This window comes from Dromaius novaehollandiae, chromosome Z, assembly GCF_036370855.1.
Source record: "Dromaius novaehollandiae isolate bDroNov1 chromosome Z, bDroNov1.hap1, whole genome shotgun sequence".
NCBI lineage: Eukaryota > Metazoa > Chordata > Aves > Casuariiformes > Dromaiidae > Dromaius > Dromaius novaehollandiae.
In genome coordinates, this window is record NC_088132.1 from 6,859,848 (window position 1) to 6,884,787 (window position 24,940).

At 38.0% G+C, this 24,940-nt stretch overlaps 1 protein-coding gene across 1 annotated transcript in view; it reads left to right on the forward strand.

Annotated features, from left to right (window-relative positions):
- Nucleotides 1-24,940, forward strand: part of GLIS3 (GLIS family zinc finger 3) — a 164,366-nt gene that overhangs the window by 93,709 nt on the left and 45,717 nt on the right. Inside the window, exons 4-5 of the mRNA XM_064501679.1 lie at nucleotides 20,328-20,489; nucleotides 21,980-22,090. Coding sequence (XP_064357749.1) covers nucleotides 20,328-20,489; nucleotides 21,980-22,090 — 273 coding nt within the window. The remainder of the gene's footprint in view (nucleotides 1-20,327; nucleotides 20,490-21,979; nucleotides 22,091-24,940) is intronic.

A 24,940-nucleotide genomic window follows, 5' to 3' on the forward strand; every position in this document is an offset into this window, starting at 1 on the left:
AAATCTTTGTGCTAAAATATGTTGACTACCTGAATGTTCAGAGTGAATACATAAAGAATGCAAACTTGACCAGAAATGATACTGAAAACGTAACTACCAAGCTCCTGCGTTACGTATAGTCACGTCTCGCTATTTTTCAGAACTCTGAGGTTTAATCCTGTTTCTCTCCACTCTGACATACCTAAAGCATGAATTTCCTGTAGTATCCAGATCAGCTCACCAAGTAAGGGGATGGATTTGTTTCAATCTGTAAATTTAAAACTTAAAAATGTTCTTTATCCTCATACAGATCACAAAGCTGTTTCTACACTGCAGAATTAACTGAGGTAACGGCGACTTGACTATGAGACTTACCTCTAGGCTTGGTGGGTCTAGTTGTGGGACAAATGGCAGGTCTGAAAAGCTAATATCAAACAGCAGCATTTTCACTGCAGTTATGCTCTGCCTTCAGGAGTGCTAGGTTTCATGACTTCTGGTTAAAATTGCCACAGTAATCTGAACAACTCTGACTTCCTCTTGGACACTGGACCACTCACCTGTTGTGGGCACATTAGGGGAGTTGGGAGAAGATGCTAGAGGATCATCAGCATGCAAGTGATCTATTGTACACCTTTAACTAGCTTCGCAGAAACTAAATGCTTTTTTTTCATGGTGAGATACATATTTTTCTTTTCTTTCTCTCTTCTAGCATTAAAATCCCCGCAAACCTGGTGTGTCTGTAACATAAATTATGCTCAGTTATGGTAAGAATCTGCATTTACTGGGAATAGTTCTTTTACAGAGAATAAAGACTATACGATTGTTTTCTTACCTATTCCTTTTAACAGCATCCTTAAAAAAAATTCTCTGTAACAGGCTTAAGCAGCTTCCTTTCTGACTTGGCACCTTTGCAGAGTAGTTCCTATGCACCTATTAATTATTCTTGCATGGATGTTCATCTGCTCTTGGCCACTAATGGACAATCATCAAAAATTAAGAATTCAAGTTGCATTGATGTAAACTAGGAATACTGTTTTGGATATTTACAGGACCCTTCCAAACATACAGACGCTGCAAAATTTTGCTGAGTCATCACATGAGAACAATAGTTTATCCTGCTGCTTGGGATGTTAACCATTAATCAAAACAAAAGGAAATAAAGTCCTTTCCCATTTCTCTGCATATACCATGTCTTAGTGTCAATGTTATTGCATGAAATAAAAAAAAGATGTAATCTTATTTTTTAAAATGAGGATTGTTTCCCTTTAGAAGTGGGGAGCCATCAGGGGAATATGAAGACTCTCTCACGCCTTTCTTTCTCTCATCTTACTTTCCCTCTCCCCCTTCTTGATTGGTCCTTCTTGCCTGATTTTAACAACAAAGGATGCTAGTCGAAGAATTTGTGTATTTTTAAAGGGTTTTGTGTGTGGTGCTTGGCAAGTTGCAATATTTGGCAATTCCCTTGTTATTCATATGACAATTACCATTGCCATTATTTATTTTTCTGCCAATGAATGTAACAGCCTTTTGTAAAATCCCAAATGTAAATTAAAAACTAGCTTGAAATAACGATGTGGCTTCTTAAGCATATTTTTTTAATTATGGCTGCTCCCTTATGTCCAGGGGAAGGGATAGAAGAGGATAGGATCTGCTTAAGATTCACATCCAGACCTTGGCATCAAATGCAGGGCTTTGTTAATGCTGAATTTGCCAAGATTTTAGCAGTACTTCTTGCTGAAAGGAGGGAAAAAACCTCCTTGTCACCAGAGATTAAATACTGAATGACATCATTAGGACTCAACAAAATCCTGGGATCCTACACAGTGCTGCTCTCCATTTCTTTCTTCTTTGTCTCTTTTCCTCTCGCTTCTTTAGTTTCCATTTCTTAAATAAGAACACTGGTGTTCAAAGTCATTACATTGGTGATAAACCGCCATGTCACTCAGCCTTGTTTAAGTACATGTAATTCACATAAACCAAAAAAAAAAAAAAAAAAAGAAAAAAACCAGTCTTTGTCTCTTAAGACCAGATTCTGTTTGCTGAGGTATATTGCGTCTGACTGTTTTCACTGAAGAGGTGCCTTTCCAAAGGCTGAAAAAAATACCACTTTACAAAAAGGGAGGAGAAAAGGTCATGGATGTGAAGGCTTGTTGTGGGAGTACCGCACAGCTCGCTGCCCCTCCACTTCCAGAGCTGCGCTCACGCCACAGGGTGGAGGGCAGCAGTGGAGCCCTGACTCCACCAGGATTTGCTCAGGTGTGAGCTTACAGCACTGCAAGGCGCTTTAATGGACCCAAGCAGGACCACTCCGGGTAGTTAAGGTTAAGGTCCTTCCAGAGTCAGGGCCGAAGCCTGGAAGCTGCTATCGGGTCTGGTTAAGATTGTAAAATGCAGCCATAAATGATTAGAAATGGGCTGAAAGAAAGTGTTTTGAAACTGTTCCTGTTCCGCAAGGCTTTTTTTCCTGTCAAATACCTGATAGTAACTGAAGACATGGTACTAATACCATGTCGGTCTAAACTGAAAGTTATCCCACTGAACTGAATGTGGTTACGACAGTGTAACAGAGATTAAAATCACACCGCGAGCTATTTCAGTCAGCAGTACGATTTAGTGATACAGATAACACGAAGGGATTCACTCAGCTACAAGACCGGTGCCTGCTGTACCTTCAGTGAAGCAAATCCTATGTTTACAGAGAAGTTTCTGGGATAATCTTTACCCCACTATAGTAACTGCGGGCAAATACTAACTAGTGAAGCGGCTAGTATTACGCCAGGTGAAGGATCTACTACCGCTGGCCCAATTCAGACGTCACCCGGCTTGTCAAGAATACTGTCAAATACTTAAAATGCTGTAACACTCTATGGGATTAGACTCAAAGGTCTAATCTGGCACAACAGCACCAACAGCTGTTGTGCCAGAGCAGCTTTGCAGAAATACAACCTGGATCAGTTGATAAGTACTTCCATAAAACTTAAATTCCAAGAACATGACTTTCCTCATCTTCTTTTAATTAAAAAAAAATGAAAACTTTGCTGCCATCACTGCGGGTCACGCTTATCCTTCAAGTCTTCATTCATTTTAGCTGTTTGAGGGTTTTTTTCCTTACTTATTTAATGGAACGATTAGTGGCGTCGCTTCGTGACCCACGTCATTTAACCGATAGGGCTCCCTGCCCTGGCGAGGCTGCGGGGGCAGAGCGCGGCGCGCAGTCGGAGCGCCTGGTGGGCTCTGATCAGCCGTTCGCTGCCTTGTAACGCAAGGGCCTGTTTACTTTGACACTTGTGCTGCTGTCAGAGGCAATGAGGGTCAGCAGTTGTGGTGACAAATTAGTTTTGACAAGCCTAATGATCCCAATGAAGAAAAGTCTGCAGCCGTGATTGCAACTGCAGGATAATTGGTTAGCTCAGCCAAACAGGGAATGCGTTAAAAATCCCAAATCCTCTCTGGCAGGCCAATTACACCATTCAGCAAAAGGGGTGGAAGGTTGCCATCCGCTTCTGTAGTGTTACAGAAGCATCAACGGGCTGTGTTTCAATCAATTCGGTTTTGTCTGGCGGGACATCAGGACACTGAGGGAAACAATTGAGCCTTTCAAACAGTGTTCGTATTGTAATTTGAAGCAGAAATCAAAGGCAGATCTTTGTAACTGCCCTTTAGGACTCTACTGACACTAGCAGTTTGTGATGTTTCAGGTAAGCGCATGGACAAGTGTATGTTGAACTAGCTAAACGTGAAAGACTTATTCGGGTTTTTCCCAGGTTTTCAGACTGTAGGAAAAGCTGCCAAAGTCAAGTAATAAAGATCACACAAGTAACAGGGCAGAAGCTGGCATGCGCTCAGTGGAGAGTGTTTCTTGTCTGATCTGTACATAGTGTTTATAAGGTAAATATAATCAATCAGTGCAGGAGAATAGCCTTAACCTCAGGCACCCGTATCTATGTTGGTTTTGAAAGTATGGCATACGCTGTTACGGAGCAAGGAAAGGCCACTACTAGTGGTGGGAGAAAAAGTGATTAGATATCGAGCCTTTTTATGGGCAAACATTAACAGAAGAAACAGAATCCTCAGCACCATTTTACTAGCAATATCACGATTACTATTGTCTTTCGTTGCTGGGCTCTGATTCCTGCTCTAAATATGGAAAAAAAAAAAAAAACACACTTTTTCTAAAAGTCATCAGTTTTTTAGAGGAAATGAAAGTTGCTATTGCACTACACCTGGAGCTTCCACTGAGCCCTCTTTGTGTCAACTCTGAGATCTGAAACTCACGTAATCATCAAAGATAAATCACTTTGTTTCATATTCTTTATTGGTACGTAAGGTGCAAAGGTACATAGGGTGCAAAGGGTAAAACTGAAGATAGATGTCACAGACTGTTTCTCACACTGTTGTGCGTGCAGCTGGAAGCAGTAAGTGCTGAATCTGTCCAGAGGAGAAGACTTGTTCACTGCACTTTCTTGTTTCTTCCAGATCTCTGAAGTTGTGCTGGTTTGCCCCTCACTCATATTCCCCTCTATCCCACAGCAATAACAAATGCCTGTCAGTTCTGCTTGAAAATGTAGTACAGACGCCAGATTTCCTCACTCTGTCCTGAGACATCTGTCCTGCTGACTGCTTTTATAACTGTGTAAACATAAAGTTATTCTGAAGCAGAAATTACAGACAGGCACAAGTGCAACGAAGATCGTTGTATTTTCAGCTGTTTGTGTAGTACACGTTGGCACTGCACTTGATTAGATTTGGGCATAAATGCAGGCTCAGAGCTCAATCTTCTGCTTGCTTTAGCTCATATAAGCTTCATCTGCTATTCATCTTTAATTAGCTTGTGTGTTGTGCTCTTATCAGTAGTATTTTTATCATCTGGCTTTGTTTTAATGGCATGGATTATTAAAATAGAAAAGGTATTATTGTCAGCTAAAAAGAAAAAAAAATTAGCTTTTCAGCCAACAGTGCAAAAATAGCTGTAATAATCTATTGTATCTACTGTATGAAAAGAGTCATTTTGAAGACTATTGAATGCTGATGATTCACAATGGATGAGGTAGAATTTGAGTTGCTGAGAGGAAATACATACTGAGAAGAATTTGGTGGCCACCAACAAAAAGGAAAAATAAAAATGTAACTTCATGCATAGTGATGTGTTTTAGGGATTTTTACTTAGTTATACATTGATTTGCTTTGGTGAAATTTAAAGCTTCTCATTCTTTCTCTCAGAAATCTACATGGCTCATCGCCCTTATGCATCTGAACCTGTAGGTATTTTGGCTTTTGTTCCTGTTGGCTCCACTCAGAAGCAGTAAAAATAAAGGCATACTCATTAGTTTATTATTGTCTAAAATGTCCTTTAGGTTTTCCACAACCAGTTGTGGCACCAGATGTACCACAGAAATAGGTAAATGTCTCATAACTCACTCACTGAACAATGGAAATAGGCCCTTAACTTTAGTAGTAAACCCTGCTTACCAATCTCCATTTTCATCTTATTTCCACTTTATGCATCTCATTCTTCTTCCTGGCCTTGCATTCTTCCGACTGGTTTCTCTAATCTCAGCCTTGGAGTTTATTCCCAAAGCGGGCTGCTTCTGTAAAGTCTGTAAACCCCTTTAAGACTTCCCTCAAAAATTGTATATCATGCATGATATGAAAAAAAATCTTGTATTCCTCAAGACTTGCAATTACTCCATGAATACTCTAATTATTTGTTACTGAATTCCTTAATTTACACTTCCCTTGCTCTGTAATGATCACTTAAGCTGAAGCCCCTGTTGCATGTTAAGATGTAAGGAATGTGTAAGATGTGTAAGGAACATTCAGGGGAAAGGAAGGGATTACTGGATGCACTGGAGGACCTAGGCTGTAGAGCAGAGAGATCGGTTTATTCCCAAGTTAGTAATTACGTTTCTACATCATTGCCATGCCACTTTTCTCAAGAGCCCCAGGGACACGCACCTCTAAACCATTCCTGACATGAAATGAGTACATGATTGCTTTATTAAGCTAGGTAGATGTCTTTGGTGTGTCAAAGGTTGGTTGTGGAATATAAATGCTAGGAGTATGAATGCTTTAACTTTGTTACAGAGGCGGATAATGAAAAATATACCTGTGTCCTCATTATTTTTTTAGCATATTCTTCAACTTTTCCTTCATTAAGCTTTGCAGAGATTAGTGGCTTTTTTGACTCACTATGAAGGAATTCTTTTGCCTTGATTTCTCAAGGTCCCTTTACCGCAGGATGAGAATTTTGTTTGCTGCAGGTGGTATCACACAGGGCCCTGCATGTGACTTAAATGTGCACAGCTTTTCAAGAAGATCCACATCGTCTTATCTTACCTTCTTCTGATTTTGTGGATATGAGCCCCTCAGCCCAGGCCCCGTGGAAGAGGAACAAGAATCCCATAATGAGTAGGAATGTCGTTAGGCAGAGGCTGCTGACTGCTGTGCTCTTTAGAAAAAAATGTGATGCCCAGCGACAGTTTTAGCAACTGCTAAACAGCAGGCAGGTGCTGACAGCTCTGCAGGGTGTTGTCCTGCTCTTCATCTTGCTTGGTCCTTAAGACCGTGTCCTGCTTGCTCAGTTTTCACTCCTAATGGCTGATGCTATTCTTGCTGCCCAGACACATTTGCTCATTTAGCTGTGGCTCTGCCTGCTTCTGAAACGATGCCCGACCCTAATACCTGTACTCCTGGATTTTGTTTGATGGTTTTTTGTTTCACTGGGGACACCTTGAGTTACTGACCTCAGTTTGTCCTCATAAGCCATGGCCAAACCTCAGCCCATGCTCTCACTGTGACTAAGCCTGCCCTAAAATACAGCTGCATGAGTCCTGGTCATCTCATCTTTGGTGACAGCAGATGTCTTTTTTTTTCCACTCTGATGGAAGTCTGTAGGAGGCAGGCCTTTTTATGTGTGCATAAATGGAGTCGCAAATGATGTAACATGAACTCAGTTTATTTAAATTGAGAGGTGAGCTTTGGTGCTGTTACATGGAGTCTCAGAAACCTGTAAACCGTAACTAGAGTCCAAAGGATGATACTCCTTCCTTCTTATGTTTTTTCTGATCTTAAGAGGGAGGAGGGAGGGAAGGAGCAGTAGTTTTGTTTCTCTTTCCTTTTGCATATATTGGTTCTTTGCACTTAGGTAAATCACACCAAAAATAGGAAAATAACTTCAAGAGCTTTCTCTTGCTGTTATTTTCACTGGCATGGGTTCAGAGCAAAAAGCTTTTGCATTTTGACTTGGCACATATGGGTGAGGTGATTTTCTATTGTAAGAAAAAAAAAAAGGTAGCTCTTTCTACTTGTAACGTTTTCTTTTGACTTCTGTTCATTAAGATTTCTTAATTTCCATTTTAAATTCAAAGTCTAATCATTAGATTTCAATTGATTCTGCTGCAAAGAAATATATAAAATCTAAAGCTTTACCTTTTATCTTCCTTTCCTTTTGGTTTTCTCATTCCTAGCTAAGCTGTACCTATCAGTCAGATTTGTTGGTCATTTTAAAAATTATTTTCCTTCTGTGGCTGCACAGCACTGAACTCTTGCATTGCCAGCACCTAACCACTCTTGTCACCATCTCCTCACAGTTATGTCTTGCTTGCTTCGTGTCTATGTGGCCTGTCTTGCCCTCGTGAATCTGGAGAGCTTGCTCACCAGGTGGGTTTCTGTAAGCATTCCCAGGTCTATTTTTAACTCAGAGGCTTATGACATGTGGGATGGTTGTCTGAGTTGTCATGAATGTCAGGATTTAGTTCCAGATAGGCAAAAGCTTTTTCTCAGCTGAGCAAATCAAATGAAGCAAAATAGCTTCTTTCTGCCTTTATTCTTATTACACTTCCCAGCAGGGTGGAAGAATGAAGAATGCATACTCCAGTTTCCAAAAGAATTTCTAATATATGTTCTTTCTCCATAAGGTGCAGGACTTAATCCTTTCTTTATGCTCTTTTTTTTTTTTAACTAAACAAACAGGACCTAATTGGAAAAAGCTGAGAGTACAAAGCAGCCAAGAATAGAAAACATTTACTGAGCAGGGAAGTCCATTTTGAATGTTGCAGGAAATTTGCATATGGATTACTTGCAGGGTAAAAAAGAAACATCCTTTGCCTGTTTGTTACTGCCATGGACTCCCACTGATTACAATACAAGCACTTTTGCCTTGTTTTCCCCAACTGTTCTTTTTTGCCATCAGTCTCTCTTAAACTGTCAGGTGAATATTCTCCTGCACTTTGCCATGAAAAGAGAGCTGAGTAAGTAGCTCTGCTCAGAAGAGGAGGGGAGTCTTGCAGTTTTAAATGTTAAGTCATATTGTTGAATTCTTCCCAAACTGGAGACAAATGAGGAAGAGAGATAAGGCTATGTTGCTAAACAACTCAGAATGCATTTCACTTCAAACTTTCGGTTCCTTAATTTAATATCCTTATTACAGAAAGGAGTGCAAATGCAAGATCTTGGTATGATATTTTAAATAAATCATCAGAATCCTACTGTTTGTTCCCTATGAGGTGCTAGAGAGTTGTTCAGCTAGCGATGTTATGTTGAGGCACCATAATTATCGCTGACTGTGGTCTGAGGATTAGGAAACTAATTCTGCATTCCTTGCATATCCAAAATTCCCACTGATTTCAGTGGAAATGATGCATATTCTAACAATGCAGAGCTGGGCCCTGGCCGTTATGACAGAACTGCTGTAGTACAGGCTGGCAATAGTACCCATGTTTAAGACTGCTGAATACTTTGCATTTCCTGTCTTTTCAGTTGTTACATTTTTGCTGAATATTAACTTTTTGGGGAGTTTCTGTTCTGTATTTTTTCGGTAGCCTTACAGATTCTAATCTAAACACTTTTTAATAAAACATTAGCTAATCTGATTTAAAGCTAATCTGTTTATTTCTCACCTTTTCTCTGAGAGGAGAAAAGTTTGGCAAGGAATGCCCCATTTTGGTATCTGAGAGGATTGCTTTTATTGTTTTTTTGTTGTTACTATTTCTGAGCTAACAGTGTGGTGAATACTTTGCTTATTCAGAAACGCAGTTATTGGGGCAGCAAAAGCAATAAACAGATTCATGTCAAATTCAGCAAATAGGTCTGCTGACTGAAGAAAACAATGAAACAATGGGAACAAAGGGAAGCAAGGGGAAAAGTCTAAATGTCATTTTCACACTTTCAAAATCTGTCTTTGGTTTTTAATTTTGCCATAGCATACTTCTTTTAAAATATGCAAAAAATGTAATGTGGAGTAGTTTTAAAACTTCTGAAATTCATAAAATGGAAATCTAGATTTGATTTTGATTTTTTTAATTTCTAGTTATTTAGTTTTGGGGTATGTGGGCTGGAATTTAAAAACTACAAGTGTATTCCAGATAACTTGGACCATTCAAGTGAACTTGATAAAAGTTTAAACCCAAATTAACCACTTGAAAGTGTTAGAAAATGCTGATGATTAGATGATTGCTGATGAATATGGCCATGCGTGCTACATCTGTGTACTTTACATGTCTTCAGATAAAACTATCACAAGGTGATGTATTCTTGGTTGCTTTTTATGTACAATCATCTGGATTAAAATTTCACAGAAAAATCATAGGTGTGGTAGAGAGCTAGTATTAAGAAATGTAGGTAGAAATAGTTAATGAGTATGTTGTCTATTCCCCAAATAGATGGAAATTCAAAGTTAACATTACACTTAGAAGATATCAAAGTATTGTTAGCTATGAGGATGGAGAGATTATGTTCTTAAACTTTTTCACTGGAAGGCAGTGCAAGTGCAAACTTGGAATAACTTATTTAAGAGGAGATTTATCTTGGGACCACAAGCCCCATTGCATTTTAGTAACCACTGTGTGTTTATTATAAAACATTATTATGGACAGAGGTAAGGCTGTTCAGCTTAAGTGTAGGTATTCAGTCCCACTGTATAACCCTATCTTTTCCACTACTTTTTTGGTCTCAGTTTCCTTTGTGTATAAAAAACAATAATGTTTTCCCACTGTTCTCACATAGATGTTTGAGGAATACATTTATATTAATATTCAAAATGATATTTAAAAGAAAAATGCTAGCTTCTTTGAAAAAACAGACTGTAACATTCATTTAATTAGACATGTGTAATTACTATACTAAAGTTGGTTACATGCCAGTCTCAATTTTAAAAAGTTTTGATTATACAGATGTAATTTCTGCTGTTTATGACTCAGCAATCGATCCAAATGAGTAAATGATTTTTTTTTAATGTGAACAGATCATTTTGTAGGACAGCTTTTTCCTCCAAGCCCCCTTTAACTGTGCTAAGTACTACCTTTTATGAAATGAAATGTTGCAACTGTACAGCGATAGACTTTGCCCTAAAACTGCATTGTAGTTATGAGACTGCAGCTAAATCCCTTTCTCTGTTTCGTAGTAAAACAGCTGCATCACCCAGTGAGCAAAAAGTATTAAATCCTCAAACAAAAGCATCCAATGTATAGGATGTTTGCTGTCAAATTTCCCTCATATTATTGAAGAAAGTTTGTAAGACTGATATTTAATGCTCTACTAATATATTTCCTTTAAATGTAAAAGAAAATATATTTTTTGTCAAACTGCAGACTGAAAATCAAAAAATACTAACTTTAGCCTTAATTCTGTCATAGACTAATAGCATGATCTTAATTTTCTTCTCATTTCTTTTCCAGATAAATAAGTCTGGTTGGTTCACAGACGTCTTTTTATAAATAGTTCATAAAATACAGAAAAAAATAAAAAGAACTATTAATCGAGAGGTTTTGCTGCCTTTTGGAATCTCTGTTGGTTCTTCCAGGGTAGAATAAAACCGGTTCTTTTTCATGTTATGGTCTGACCGTGAAAACTCCATGAAAAGAATCTGGAGACTTAAGTCTCTGATTGATTCAACAGGAGTGTAAGAGGCAGGCAAGCCCTACCTCCTTGACAGAAAAATGTAAAAATAATTCCATTATAAGAAATTTGCCAAAAATACTGTCCCCTGATGAGGTTGTTGCATAATAAAAAATCCAAGACTCGTTTTTGGTTGTTGAAATTGAACACTATGCTTCTATGTATCCCTAAGAGAGTGAGCTTATTTGGTAAAACTGTAATCCTCACACCATCAGAAGTATTCTGTTTTACGTATGTAAATTAAAATTATCTTCATGCAAGGAGGTATATATAATTGAGCCAGTTTAGCAAAACATTAGAAAAAGAATGCCAGTGCAACAGGTATGTAAAAATTTGCTTTAAAATGGAGAAAGTTGCTTTCTCGGTGTATTGTTTGATGATGATGATTTTTCCAACTAACCTTGAATCTCTAAACACAAGTCAAGGTTTGACCAAGCATATTTCTTTTTTGTAATGATACCTCTTCCCATTTATATGGTGCTTTTCTGTCTCGAGCACTTTGAACAGCACTTTATATAAACAAGTAACAAATTAACGACACCTTATGCTCTTGCTTTAATAAAAACTCTTTAACCAGACCCTTTTATTGACATCAGCGTCAGTTTGTCAAAATTGGAGCCATTCAGATTTTTTTTTTCAGGGTGACTTTTCTTAAGTGCATAACATTTTTAGCCACAAAGTTAGTGTTTAGGGACTTGTTTTACTATATTCTAGCATATTTTTTTTAAGCAAATGCTACACACTTGAGAGATAAAATGGAACACTGACTTCTTTCATCTTGTTACTGGCACTGATCCATATGGCTTTTCTAAACTAAAAAATTATTTCCATAAGAAAAATAAACTTTGCGTCTGTAAATAAATGGAGTTTACTAATAGAGTGTATGCCAGATAGCAGCTGGCCCTGTGTACATATGCTGAGGGTAGAAAGAGCCTCATTCCCAGGTCTGGGAAGAGTGTCGGATAGACCAGCTGGTTGCACTGCCATTCAGAGGGACCTCAACAGGCTGGAGAAATGGGCAAAGAGGATCCTCATGGAGTTGAACAAATGGAAAAGTCATGTCCTGCCCCTAGGGAGGTGCCCATGCACCAGTACAGGCTGGGTACTGACCAACAGGATGCATTTTTATGCGTAGAATGGAAATAGAACAATTCTAATGTAAATTTGGACAGAGAGTTCTGGTGAGAAAGAACTTTTTCTGCTCAGGTTTCTTCTCCTTTTGTGCTATGGTTTAAAAGGATCCCTGCTCCATTATTCCTATCTTTTTTTTCTTCTAGTGTAATGGAGATCAAAATTTAGTACTTTGTGAGATTCACAACAGCAAAAACTCTGATGTATCACAAGTTGCCCAGTGATAACATGCTTTATAGTCCCTCATCTCCATGTCTGAAAGCCTGTGGTCTCAATCGGTAGCACATCTCTGACAGGAGACCATGTTATCTCAGCTGTGGAGATGAGATGTATCTACCTGTTTGGATTTGTACTGGAGAGGAAAATATCTTCCTGCACATATTTTTAAAAATACCTGTGAGTGAATTACTATTTTTTTCCTTCATCAAAGCATATTTAGTTCTTCTGAGTTTACTGGCAGGAGTAAGAGAGGAGACTCAAGTCTGACTGACTTTTTTGAAGAGTTTAGTAATAACAGGAGTAGCTTTAACAGTGAACAGGTTTAAAACTGGGTCAACTTTTACTAACAAAAGCAATGTGAATGGTGGCCTCAGTTATAAGAGGATCAAAGACAATCTGTTGGAAAAGACAGGGAAGAAGAGAGAAAAAGGAGAAAAAACAGAAAAGATCAGGAGCACTGTCTTCCAAAAGGAAGCAGTGAAAGAATTCCCAAGTTCTAATAATTTCTGTTCCATATGGCTTTTGAATTGGTACCAGTTGATGCCTTCAGTGATAGTTTCTTTTGAAGAGACTTGTCATAATATTTACCTTCTCTATAGCAACAGAAATAGCTTCCGAGGCTGAAATGGCCAGGCTTACTAAAACTAATGAAAACAAGAGACTTTACTATGGCAAATGAATCTCTGACACCTTTATTTCAGGAGATAAATAACATCCAGTGTACCATGCTTTGCTTCAGTTGAGGTATTTTTATCTCTGGGCATGGTGGTTACCTACAAAGTAAGAGGGTACAGTGCTGTGCACATCTCCAGAGTACTGAAATCTGGAAAGATCTCCAGAATATTGAAATGAAATGAAGAAATGAGCATGTTACATTTCTTATCAAGAACATATTAAATAAAAAGGGTCATCTGCAAACAGAGCTCTCAAGTAAAGAGAATATCATGGGTGGAGACAGTTCCCTACCCATTTTCCTCATCCACTTTTACTGTGATTTGATGGGGTCTTTGCTCCACTGTTCCCATTGTCCTGTCATAACTGTCCTCTGTGAATAGCAATCATTGCCTTAAAAAGGAGATTAAGGTTACATTTTATTGATTAGCTCAAATAATCTCTCTACATATAGAATTACTCAGTGGAGTGCATACGGTGTGACTGGTAAAGTGAGATTTTGTTTAAAGAGGTTACGGGAGACTAGCATGTCTTGTACACCTGTCTGAAAGAGTAGCCCAATTCAAGTTTCCATATGCTAAACAATATGCAACTTTTTGCTGCTTTAATGTCTCCTTATTTCTGTTGATTTATTTACATTTTTTTCAGTTATAGCAGCAGTACATATCTAGGCAAAGACTTAAAATTATTGGAGAATTAAAATCAGATTAGGATATAGTTTATTAATCATGATTCTATCCACAGACAAAATAATATGTGCGCTCCTTAGATAAAACCTGTTAAAATATGAGCCACTGACTATTCCAATAGCAATCTTACATCTACTTCATTTTAATAACTTTTCATAAATCTATTTATTGACTATAATGTCTTTTATTTTATAATTGGAAATGCAAAGAAGATAAACAAGTAACAATTTACTTCAGGCTTTGTCATGGTCTGTAATTATCTGTTGTTTGTAATCATGCTTATGCAAAGCAGGATTTTAATGTTTTTATGGAATCTGCCAGAAATATCTGAAGTGGAGATACTGCAGTGGAGGGGAATCTTCCTTTCTGAGAAGAAAAAAAAAAAAAAAGCAATTATGTGTTGACTTCAGTAACCTCTGGAGCTCATTGAATGGTCTGGCAAACAAACATCTACTTTAATCATCTACTGTAAATATAAGCTTAGCCTATTGCTAGTTACTGGAGCAAATAATTCCAAAGCACTGTATTATTTCATAAGCTTAACTCTAAAAGCAGGAAAAAAAAAAAATCCCAGCCTTTGCACAGCTTTGAGAAAAACATAGCCTTCTACAAGCACTGTGCATCCACAGAAACAATCAATCAGCATGTCATAAAATGTACTCCATTCAGACAGAAATGGTTGCACGCTAGTGAAGTGTCGCTCTGACTGTTACTTTCTTCCCTGTTTAAATGCTTTAAGGGTTAAAAACACAGCACTCATTTTACATGGAATGAACCTGGGCTTTTAAGTCTTAGCTGTGGCATGCAGTGTCCTTGTTGGTGAGCACCTGATGTCAGTAGTCTGGGTGACGTCTGACAGTGATTATGTGTGTCATTCACAAGACTGCCAGGCAGGAGAGTCTGGGTGAATAATAAGCTATTTCAAAGGTTTTGATATGAGGTCTTACTCTCAATTTTTTAAAAGCCCTCATGTCTCCTGCATGTCTCCTGCTAATGCTGTTGAGGAAGGGAAATGGTTTTTAAAAGACAAATAGTGTTCGAAATGCGTCATTCTTGTTTGAAGCCCCTATGAAGAACAGCTTTTATATCTCTTCTTGTAATAATCTGCAAAGCTGAGGAAAGATATTTTGTCCTTGTCATACCACCTGTCTTGGTGCTGGCACAGAACCTACCCGGTCAGCATATCATACTCAAAATTAATTGGCAGATAGACATAAAAGGAGTTTAAGTAATTAAATTGTCCTTTATCTGCTGATAAATCTTTAAGAAAATATTACAAGACTACTGAACCATGCAAAGTTTTGGGTTTGGGCCTAATGTGTGTGGGACTCTGGATTTATGTTTTCTTCTGTACTTTTTATGGATATCATTTCCTCCATTTTCATGGCTGTTTATTACAGAATCACTTACAATTCAGAAACAGTTTATATTTTCATTCAAGTGAGATTCTCCAAAGCTTTTAATCTAAAATTTTTATTTCTCATGTTTATGGTCAGTTTATGAATATTACGAGGTTAGGCAAGTCAAGTAGCAACTGAAAAGCAATCTCAAACAATGCCTCACTGTTGCAAATGGGCTCAGGTCAATATCCAGCCAAGGTGTGAGGCACAGGCACCAAATTTTACTCTCTTTGAGGAGGCAGTCTCATGCTTACCCTGATAGATCAGTCTGGATCTTTCAACACATGGTGGGGCAATTTTTCTTGCTCTGTTTCCAAAGACTAAAAGAGTTTTTACAGAAGACATATCTGCATGGTCATACGCAGTCAGGATTAATGTTGGTTTGTCAAAGCAAGAGCTAATCCTGATGTGAACTGTGTATGTCCTGCCTGCATGGACCCAGTAAGGGAGGCACAGTCCCATGCCACTACGATGCCGTGTGCCTTTGGACCAACAGTCACACCCATGGTACTTAACGAAGGAAAGGCATCGAATATAGAGATCTTGGTTATTTAGATACGTTCTCACAAAAAAAGGTGTTTGCTAGAGTGAAACTTCTTATCTTGCTGAATTCGGAAAGTCAGGAGTGAATTTTCCCCCCTGATACGTAGCTTAGTTTCTGGGAGCAGTTTTTTTTGTCTCTTTTTGTGTCACTGAAGGTTGGCCATGGCTGAATAGGACACTGCCAAACAAAGTCATATTCTGCAGCCATACAGGGATGCATCTGAAGTGCCTGGTTAGTTCATCCCAGGTGTGTACATAGGGTTGGGTAAATTTCCTCCAAGTCAGTTTGTTGGATTTGGACAGTTCTTCACCTGTTGGTCCACCATGGGTGATAGCTGATGTCTTGAAGTTGTTTGCCTCCAGTCTTTTCCCTACCTCGCAGCCCCTTGGGGGTGACGTCTCTCCTGCTGCTTGCCTGAAGCATACATTCTGCTTTGCTGAAGACTGAAATATTTTCTGTCACTAAAGTATTTAGGTTTGTTTTGGGGACTTTGGGAGGTCACTGCACAGCTAGTGATAAACAGGTAGTCAGCTGTTACAATTTAATGGTTATCGGAAAGTTTATGTATAACAAAATAAAATTAAAAAAACCCCACCTCCCCTAACCACTTTGGAACATGTGATGAAATGACTTAATTGGAGTATTCCTTAAAATATTTCCCCCTACATGGCAACAGACTAGGGAAATGTTTATCCTTGAAATGGTAACACTTGAAAAATAGAAGATGATCTCCTCAAATGCAGTGATGCTGAAAAACATCAAAGGACCACAGTTTATAACTGATTGATAACAAACTGCCATTAAGAGGCTAATGTGAGAGGATCAGAATAAGACAGTAATATTGTGTTGTATTCGATGAGACATTACTTGTACAATGAAATTTGGCTCTGGTGTCCACGTTTCAAAAAAGCATTTGGTTTTGTTCATCGTGGTTTTAGAAGTAGTATTTGTGAAAGTATGACAAAGCTTATTTTCTAGTGAGAAAGCAACAAATTTTGATATGTATAGATTATTTGGGAGAAACTTAAGTGACTCAGTGACATTCAAACAATAGCTAAGATCTTTTACTCTACATAGCACAGCAGTATAACAGAAGAAGACAAAGTAAAATACAATGTTTGTATACTGAAATAAAACAAATTCAGACAGGAAAATAGATAATATTATGGGATAGTTTGCTTAAGAAGAAGCCAGACTGTTTATCATTGACTTTTTGAATCAAGACTGGATATTTTCCTGTGGATGGATCAGATTTTGGACAGATGTAACTTATCAGAGCAAGGTCTTAGGTCTTTGTTACACAAGTGATCAAACTAGATAATCTAAACAGCTTCTTTTGCAATTAAAACTTCTTAAACTCTTGGTCACTGAATAGCTGCTATGAGCACTGAAGTATTCACACAAATACTCTCATGCTGTCCGTGAAGTGTAGAGGTCTAGATGTATTTCATGAAGGCTGTTGTCTCCTTCAGCACAGGGCTTGCATGGGTATGTTGCATGCAGCAGTGCACTGCGTGCTGGGCAGGTTGATTTATGTACATCTATATTGTATGTTTGATGGAATGGTTGCCTAGCGTGCTGAATACTGTATGTTTATTTATGTGTATACAAACATACAAATATTAAAAACTCTATTTTAAAGAGAACTCCCGAATTAGGAAGCACAGAGGCAGGAAATTGACTTTATGAGCTAGTTAATGGTTTCAATTTTCATGCAACAGTAAAAATAAAAACAAAGTAACTATGATTTCTTCTTTGCAGTTTAGGAAAACATTACACAGATAATTCCACATAATACTTCCAGAAAATCTGGATTAACCAGGAATACATTTAGCAGTGTTAGATAGCTTCAGTATGCCAAATGCATGGCATGTACTTAAGTGACTAATTGTAATAAAGGCGTTACATCCTTTTCCTCTGCCATATTTAATAACTGGGAAACTATGAAGATTTCCATTTGAAAATACAACTGCCTTCCACTTGACTTTTTATTCCCATAGGTAATCATGTCTTATGTGGAATACTTTGACTGAAATCCAGTTAGTGGGGAAGAATGTGTATTCGGTGTTGCTCAAAAATGACCTTTCACTCTGTTAATCTTAAGTGTCAGAGATTCCCAACACTTCCAAAAGTCTGCTTTTTGGAGTTAATGTTCATTAACAATTGTCTAAAGACAGTCTTTCTGATAATGCAGGCTTGTCGTTTCCATTTTTTGCTAGAATGGCCTTTTCAGAGGGTGTAACAGATTCTTTAAAATTTACAATTTTTTAATTTTTAAGGTAACATTCACCAGTTCTGCTCAGTTCAACATTTTATCCCATTTCAATGAAATGCTAATTTTACAATGACATAAACAATTATTTACAACACATATGCTTATTTTTTTGTATTTCTTTAGATTCAAGTTTTATGTAATTATTTGTGAAGAAAAAAATGAAACAGAGGGCCTACTTTTTGAACATCTGCACTGGGCTGAGTTCTATTCTGTAAAATTGAATGTCACTTGAGATAGTAGAATTAATTTCATATAAATGTATATTAGTTACTGTAATTTTAATTTAGTTACTGTTAGAATGGAAGGGTGTTCTTTTATAACTTTAGGAAGAAATAATAATTTGTCTACATGGATTTTCAGTACTGTCCATAGGTTTCCTGATTACTTTAACATAGCTACTCTTGAAGGATTTGCCTTTCCAAATGCCATTTGCTTACAGCACTCTTCTGGTGTTCATGTTTTCTGTGCTTATTCTATTTTTTACTTTTTCCTTTAAAGTATATTATTTTTATTCAGTCAGTTGTAGGAGGAACCTGATACTGTGTGCCTGCCTAAATTTTTCTATTCATCATCAAGTATTTTCTAATAATATTTACAAAAGTGTAAAAATAATTTTACATAATATTTGGCTTGTACACTAAAAGCTTCACACATGTAGACTGAGTACTATACATATAAGCATAAATGAATTTTTAGTGATCAGTCCTGGACAATCTTAGAAGCATTGTAGGCTTGTTTTAGATAAAAGGGTGGGATATTAAAAAAAATTCCTTGGGTTGAGAGTTTTTCTGAAATTTATGTGTGAGAGTGAAAGAGAAAATTGCATTTAGGTTGTAGTGAGGGTTGGGCTGTCCCATTTCTTAATCTTTTATATTTACTTTTAACATTGCTTCTTCACAGTTAATATTCTATCCATTTTCCTATAGACTGTAGTTACCTGGATAACATTAAGTCTATCTTTTCTTCTGTTGCTAAAAATAAACAAATGCAATTACAGAGTGTAATAAACAAATGCAATTACAGAAATTCAGTCTCCCCTTGTTCTGTTATGCATTTTTGGGAGGACACGTATAGTTTCTTATCTGCAGCTTCTCCCTGCAGTTTATTCTTTGGAATTGTAACTGTCTCTTGCATCATTCCAAAAAACTGAAGTGCTTAAAATTAAGTGATTAAAATTTTATAACCTGTTTTTCTCTCTTTTGGGTTCTTTCATGCTGATTAGTAACAACTGCATGCTAATTATGATCAGATTATGTAAGCGTTTTCCAGCCTGTGTTTTTTTAAACATATAGATGCACTAAATAAAATACAATAAAATTCATTCATGCTATTCCAACATCAATTGACCAGTTCTTGTCAACTAATTGAGTAGTAAGAGAAATGCTCGAAAGTTTCACATTAGAATGTTGGAAATGTTTGACATCTCTGCTAATGCAGTGTTATTTCTGCAAGTATACAAGAACTACACACTTGCATGTTACACAGCAGATGCCTTAGATGCTGCACAATGGAACATGCAGCAGCTGAAACTAACAAGGTCGATTGATCTTGACTGGTAGAATTATAAAGCCCTGTCCTTCTAACATTCATAAATATTGAAGTCCAGCTGAAATCAAAGGTACATAAAATTGTTGATGTCAAGCAGAACTGGTCGTTTTTAGTTTCCCCTGACATAAGGGATGCCATGGGAATGCGACAGGTGAAGAACTGGTGTTCTGCTCACATGCGCTTACCTTTCTCTGTAAATGAGTAGCTTGATTAGGTGTAGATTAGGTGTATTCTGTGTGATTATTGGTTACCCATATGTACTAGATCGTATTTTGATGGACTCCAATGATGAGCCTGTCATTTTTAGTACCTAATACATCTACTTATGGCAGAAAGGTGAAGTAATATTTCAAAGGTCATTTTAATCCACTGAGGGTCAGTGATTTGTAATGATGCAAATAGGTGTGAGGTGATTACGCTCGGCTTTGGGGGCTCTGTTTTTGCTTTTTGCAGTGCCATCAGCAAGGCAATGCAGATTAGTATTTCCCTGTGCAGTTTTTGTTGATGCCGTGTAGGTTTAGCTGGCACTGAGAGATGCACGTGTTCAGGTCTGTTGGTGATGCCCCAGCAAGTGCAGGGCTGAGTGGCTGGTAGCACCGGACATGGGAACCCCACAAAGACCGTTTTACCTCTAGCTTGTTACTGGGAAAATCAACTGGGATGAGCTTCCCCAGCTGCTGAGCTCGAAGCGGCCTGGTCACTCCAGGTCTCAGGTTCCCACCTGTGAAATGGGAGCAGTGCAGCGTTTCCTTATTCAGCCACGTGCGGGAAGGATCGATGTTGTCCAAGTGGCTCAAGTCCATCCACCACACCCACGCTGAGGAATACCCGGAGGAGCTGGGGTGTCCTCAGGGCTGGAAGGGCGCTCGCTGTCACAGGCTGAAGCTTCGGGAAGTCCCTTTGCCCTCCTCGTGGCGGTTGTCGTCGTAGCTTGCTGTGCCTGCCTTTCTGTAACACCATTTCGCTCTCTTTTCTAGTTTGAGGGCTGCAAGAAGGCCTTTTCCAGACTGGAAAATCTCAAGATTCACTTGAGGAGTCACACGGGCGAAAAGCCGTACCTCTGCCAGCACCCCGGCTGCCAGAAGGCCTTCAGCAACTCCAGCGATCGCGCAAAGCACCAGCGGACCCACCTGGACACGGTGAGAAACTGAAGCTCCCGCTGTGTCTCCTGTGCATGGGACGCTGCTGCTCTCCTGGGCTGGTGGCAGCAGCTCTGCCCTAACTTTGGACAAAGTTAGGAGTCTGCTAAGGCTGTTTAAGCCATTTTGGAAATGATGCAGTGATGTGAGCGTGAACATTACCAAGGTGGACCAAATGAGCTGGTAGAAAGACCCCAGCTCTATGGGCCTAGCTGCAGGCAGAGGGAGGAATTTCTCGCCCAGAGGTGATCTTTAGGGACCCTTAGTCACTATACAACGCACCAAAATCGCCCGTGATAGTGACTATTAGCTCCTGACAAAAACTCAGATGAAATTAAGGTTCACGCGCAATCTAGAAAGTCAAGAGAGGAAGAGTAATTTGGGAAACCTAAAAATTTTCATGCCAAGAAATTGTTGCTTGTGCATTTGAGTCACAGCTGAGGTTTGTTTAATAAACACATTTCATTTCATAACAAAGCAAAATCAGGTTTAGGAAAAGACAAGCAGTTTCCAAGGGGCAGAAGTCCAGAAGAAAAAATACAGAAATAATGCCGTTCGAATTAGGTTGCTCTCACAAAATGTAATTGATCCATTTTGGGTAGCAGATAGACTTACAACTGATAAGTCAGCCATTTGTAAAAGTGTGTTTTTGGAAATACTTTGTGAAGCGTTACTGGCTGAGCTATGAAATAGCTAATTTTAGCAAACAGTTGGACCTGATGGTTATTTAATACTCTGTATTCTGGACCTACAAGTCTTCAGGGAAGACAGGCAGGTTAGAGTAGTTAGAAGAAGAGATTTATAGACTATCTGGTAAATTAGACTGTTTTCTTAAAGCAAACTGTAAGATATTATAGAACTGGTTTCTTCCGAAAGGGGCATATGTGTTACTTGAAAAAATGAGCTGGAGAAGGTTGTTTACTTCAGATATATCCTTGTGTGCAATACTTCTGATACTTTAGTATTCAATGTTTGCTTTGGTTTTTGCTTGCTTGCTTTGTACTGTAGTAAACTAACATTTTTTCTTGTTCTCTTTCTCTGAAGCAGATTTCCTCTATAACCCTAAACAGTCTATCCAGGCCTTTCCTGCAATTTCTTTACCTGATTCACTAAAGATTGTAATTTCTGATTAAGTCAAAGATTGCTCTGAGGGTAGAAAAATTGTGAGTATAACCTGCAATATCTGTTGCATTGATTAAAAAAAAGGTGTGGGGGGGGAGGGTAACAATGAAAGATGCCATAATGGCAATTTTTAAATGCTTTTAAAAGTTTCAGAAAGGTTTTCTTTGGTTTGTCTTCCTTATAAGCCTTACTTTTCTCCTTTACCTTTCTGATAAATTGCTGGGCATTCTGCTTGTAGAAATGTATAACGTTAAGTTTTCTGTGGTAATGTGTCCTGCAGCATCCCAAGGCTCAAAGAGGATTTTCAACAGGTTAAAATGATCTGTGATTTAACAGGTGTTTCTTTATCCTTTTCCTTCTTGGCTTAGAAACCTTATGCATGTCAGATTCCAGGATGTACTAAACGATACACGGACCCAAGTTCTCTGAGAAAGCATGTGAAAGCACATTCTTCCAAAGACCAACAAGCCAGGAAAAAGGTAAATTTTGTAGTGTGTTGGTCGGTATAAAAATTATATAGGGAAGCCAGTGTTCTAATATTAGCTGCATCCACGCATCTTAAGTACCTATGCTGATTTCAGATTGCTTGATTAGAAAAACAGTTAATGGGTAATAATGGGTCTGGTGTTCATATAAATAATGATTTTATCTTTGACTTAATGAGGCTGATTGCTTTAATGCGCTATATTTTCTGATATGTTGATTAATCACTAACCTTACGTAATGAAACAAATTTAAAATAATTTTTGAAAAAAGAGATTTTTATTTTTAAAGTTTTGTTTAAAGCCACTTGCTAAATACATGATGATGCAACATCCAGTGAATGCAGCCTGTCTCAGATAGAAAAATGAATTTTGAGGACAGATGGACAGTGACAGATGGACAGTATGTAAGATTAAGCTGTAGTGTAAAATTAATTATATTTTCATATGCCAGACACTTCCAAATATCAAGACATTTCACAATGCTGGGTCCCTGTGGATGTCAACTCCATGAGTCAACAGTTGTTTGTATATATAAGCACATATTGGAAAAGCTGAGCTGCTAGCTAAGGAAATGATTGTTTTTTCCTGAGCATTTTTCATCATATCACGTATTAATCACTGGCACTATTGCATTAGACTATTTAGTCCACTGAGGATAAAAATCTAAGCTTTTATTTTATAGGAAATTGGTACTGATTAAAGGGGAACTTGCATGCACTGGTGTAGGGATAAATAAACCTTCAAGAAGCAAGCCCCATATAAAAATTATAGTTTCAAAGTTTTTGATGAAATAGATGGCCATTCATAGCAAGCAGGGCTGTGGGGAGGACTGTGAGCCCCCTCCTGCCTGTCCCTGGGGCAGCTTAGCCACCCGCACACCTTCTCCTACAGGTATGTAAAGTACATAGCAAAGTACAAGGCTTTGTATACTGAAAAATACATATGTGACACATGAACTACAACTTTCATTATGAACCTGATTAAGCTGTAGTATAACAGCACTGTGACTGCAAGTAAAATAATGCAGTATGTTTCTGTCTGATTGCATCAAATTACAATACTATGTGGGGTTTCCCTTGATGCATTTACATTTCCCATCTGTTTTTTGTGGTTGTTGTCGTTTTCCACTCCTCCTTTGTGCTAGTTTAAAGCTGACTCTTTTTACTCCTCGATTCACTATCTGTGTCTGCATTTGGGGCTTAAAATTGGTTATTTTTGCATCTTCTCTTTTTTACAAGGATTTATTTATGCCCATTGGTCACCTGAGATATATTAACATATGGAAGGGGAAATAACTCAAATCTGCAGAAAAGCAGAAGAAAAAATGTGGCATCAGTCAAGCCAGATCTTTAAGAGATGGATGAAGTTTGCCATGTATAATGTTTACAAGGCACAGCATAGTTACTGGACCTTTGAGAACTTATATTTGCTAACTCACATCATGCTTTGGTATTTGAAATATTTCCTGGCAGTAATAATAATAAAAAAGTAAGAAACAATAAACCTTTTAAGGCAGAATTAAGATTATTTATGACTTTAATTAAAAATGAAAATTGGCTTAATGTCAGAAAAGTCTTTACAAAAATGTGAATTCATCAAAAATAACCATAAAAATTCCAAGGTGATAAAGGCACAGTGGAGTAATCGTTCCAGCCCTAGGGAACTATTTTGTTGAAAAGAATGAAACCCTTTGCTGTCACACCCTGTTAGTCATGGATTCATTTAATATATCGTGCCTGACTGCTTTTAATCCTCCTTTTAACCTCCCCCTACACGCTAAGTGACATTACTTTGGTGTCTTAAGTTGCTAGCTCTCCAAGACTGTATGTACAAATGTGTCTTTGATGTTGCATAGACTTAAAATACCAGAGTTTAGTATATTCATAGCAGTAGACACAGCTACTAAGTATACTGCAGTCTGGCTACACTGAGTCTTCAGCCCATATTTTTGAGGTATGTCTTCAAAGCTTTGACCCTCTCTTTGGCCCTTTAAGATAGGGCCAAATGAGGCAGTGAGAATTAACATAGATAAATTTACATCTCTGAATTCTTTTAACCAGCTTTTGTTCATATATATTTATGTTTTACTATGAAGGGCAAAAATGCCTGTTCCTGCAGCTCATGTGAGGCTGCCTCTGTTCTCCACCCCCACCCCTGCCGTCCTCCAAATATGCTTAACTGGGAATCTCTCCAGGTAATGGGATGAAATCCTATATCCTGAGAAGTCCCTGGCACAGCTATATTTAATGAATACATTTTAGTAAATGGTACGGGCAACTTTCATTTACTTTTTAAAGGAAAGCCAAAAAGTGAAAGTGGCCATGCCTGTTTTCATAGTCTTTATGAATTCCAAAAGTTCTCCATATGTGTGAGTACAAACAGGTACACAAATACCATGCAAAATCCTGGGAACAGAAGTTTAAAATGTTTGGCAAAGCATTTGAAGTATAAACCTTATGCATCATAATTTCAGTCCTTTTAAAATATTTTCATGGGATAAAAAGCAGTGCTTCCTACTTTATTTTAAAAAGTAAGAAATTGCTGACTGTGCTTGGGGTTCATCTTTCCCTGGGGAAGACTGATGGTGCTACTGAGCAGGGCAGTCAGTGACCAGAAACTTCACAGCACTCAAAATGAGAGCATAAACTGGCACTGAGAGGAACGGTAGTGCATAACATGCCCCTGCACTTAATTAGTTTAAAACCTGTCCTCTTCTCAGTCATCTCCTCCTTACAACTTTGAAAGGAGAGCAAACTGTGATTTTTTTTTTTTTGTAAGTGAACAGTTGCCATGTAGTACTTGTTTCCACAATATATAGTAGAAGCTAAGAGCCATGTGGGTTTC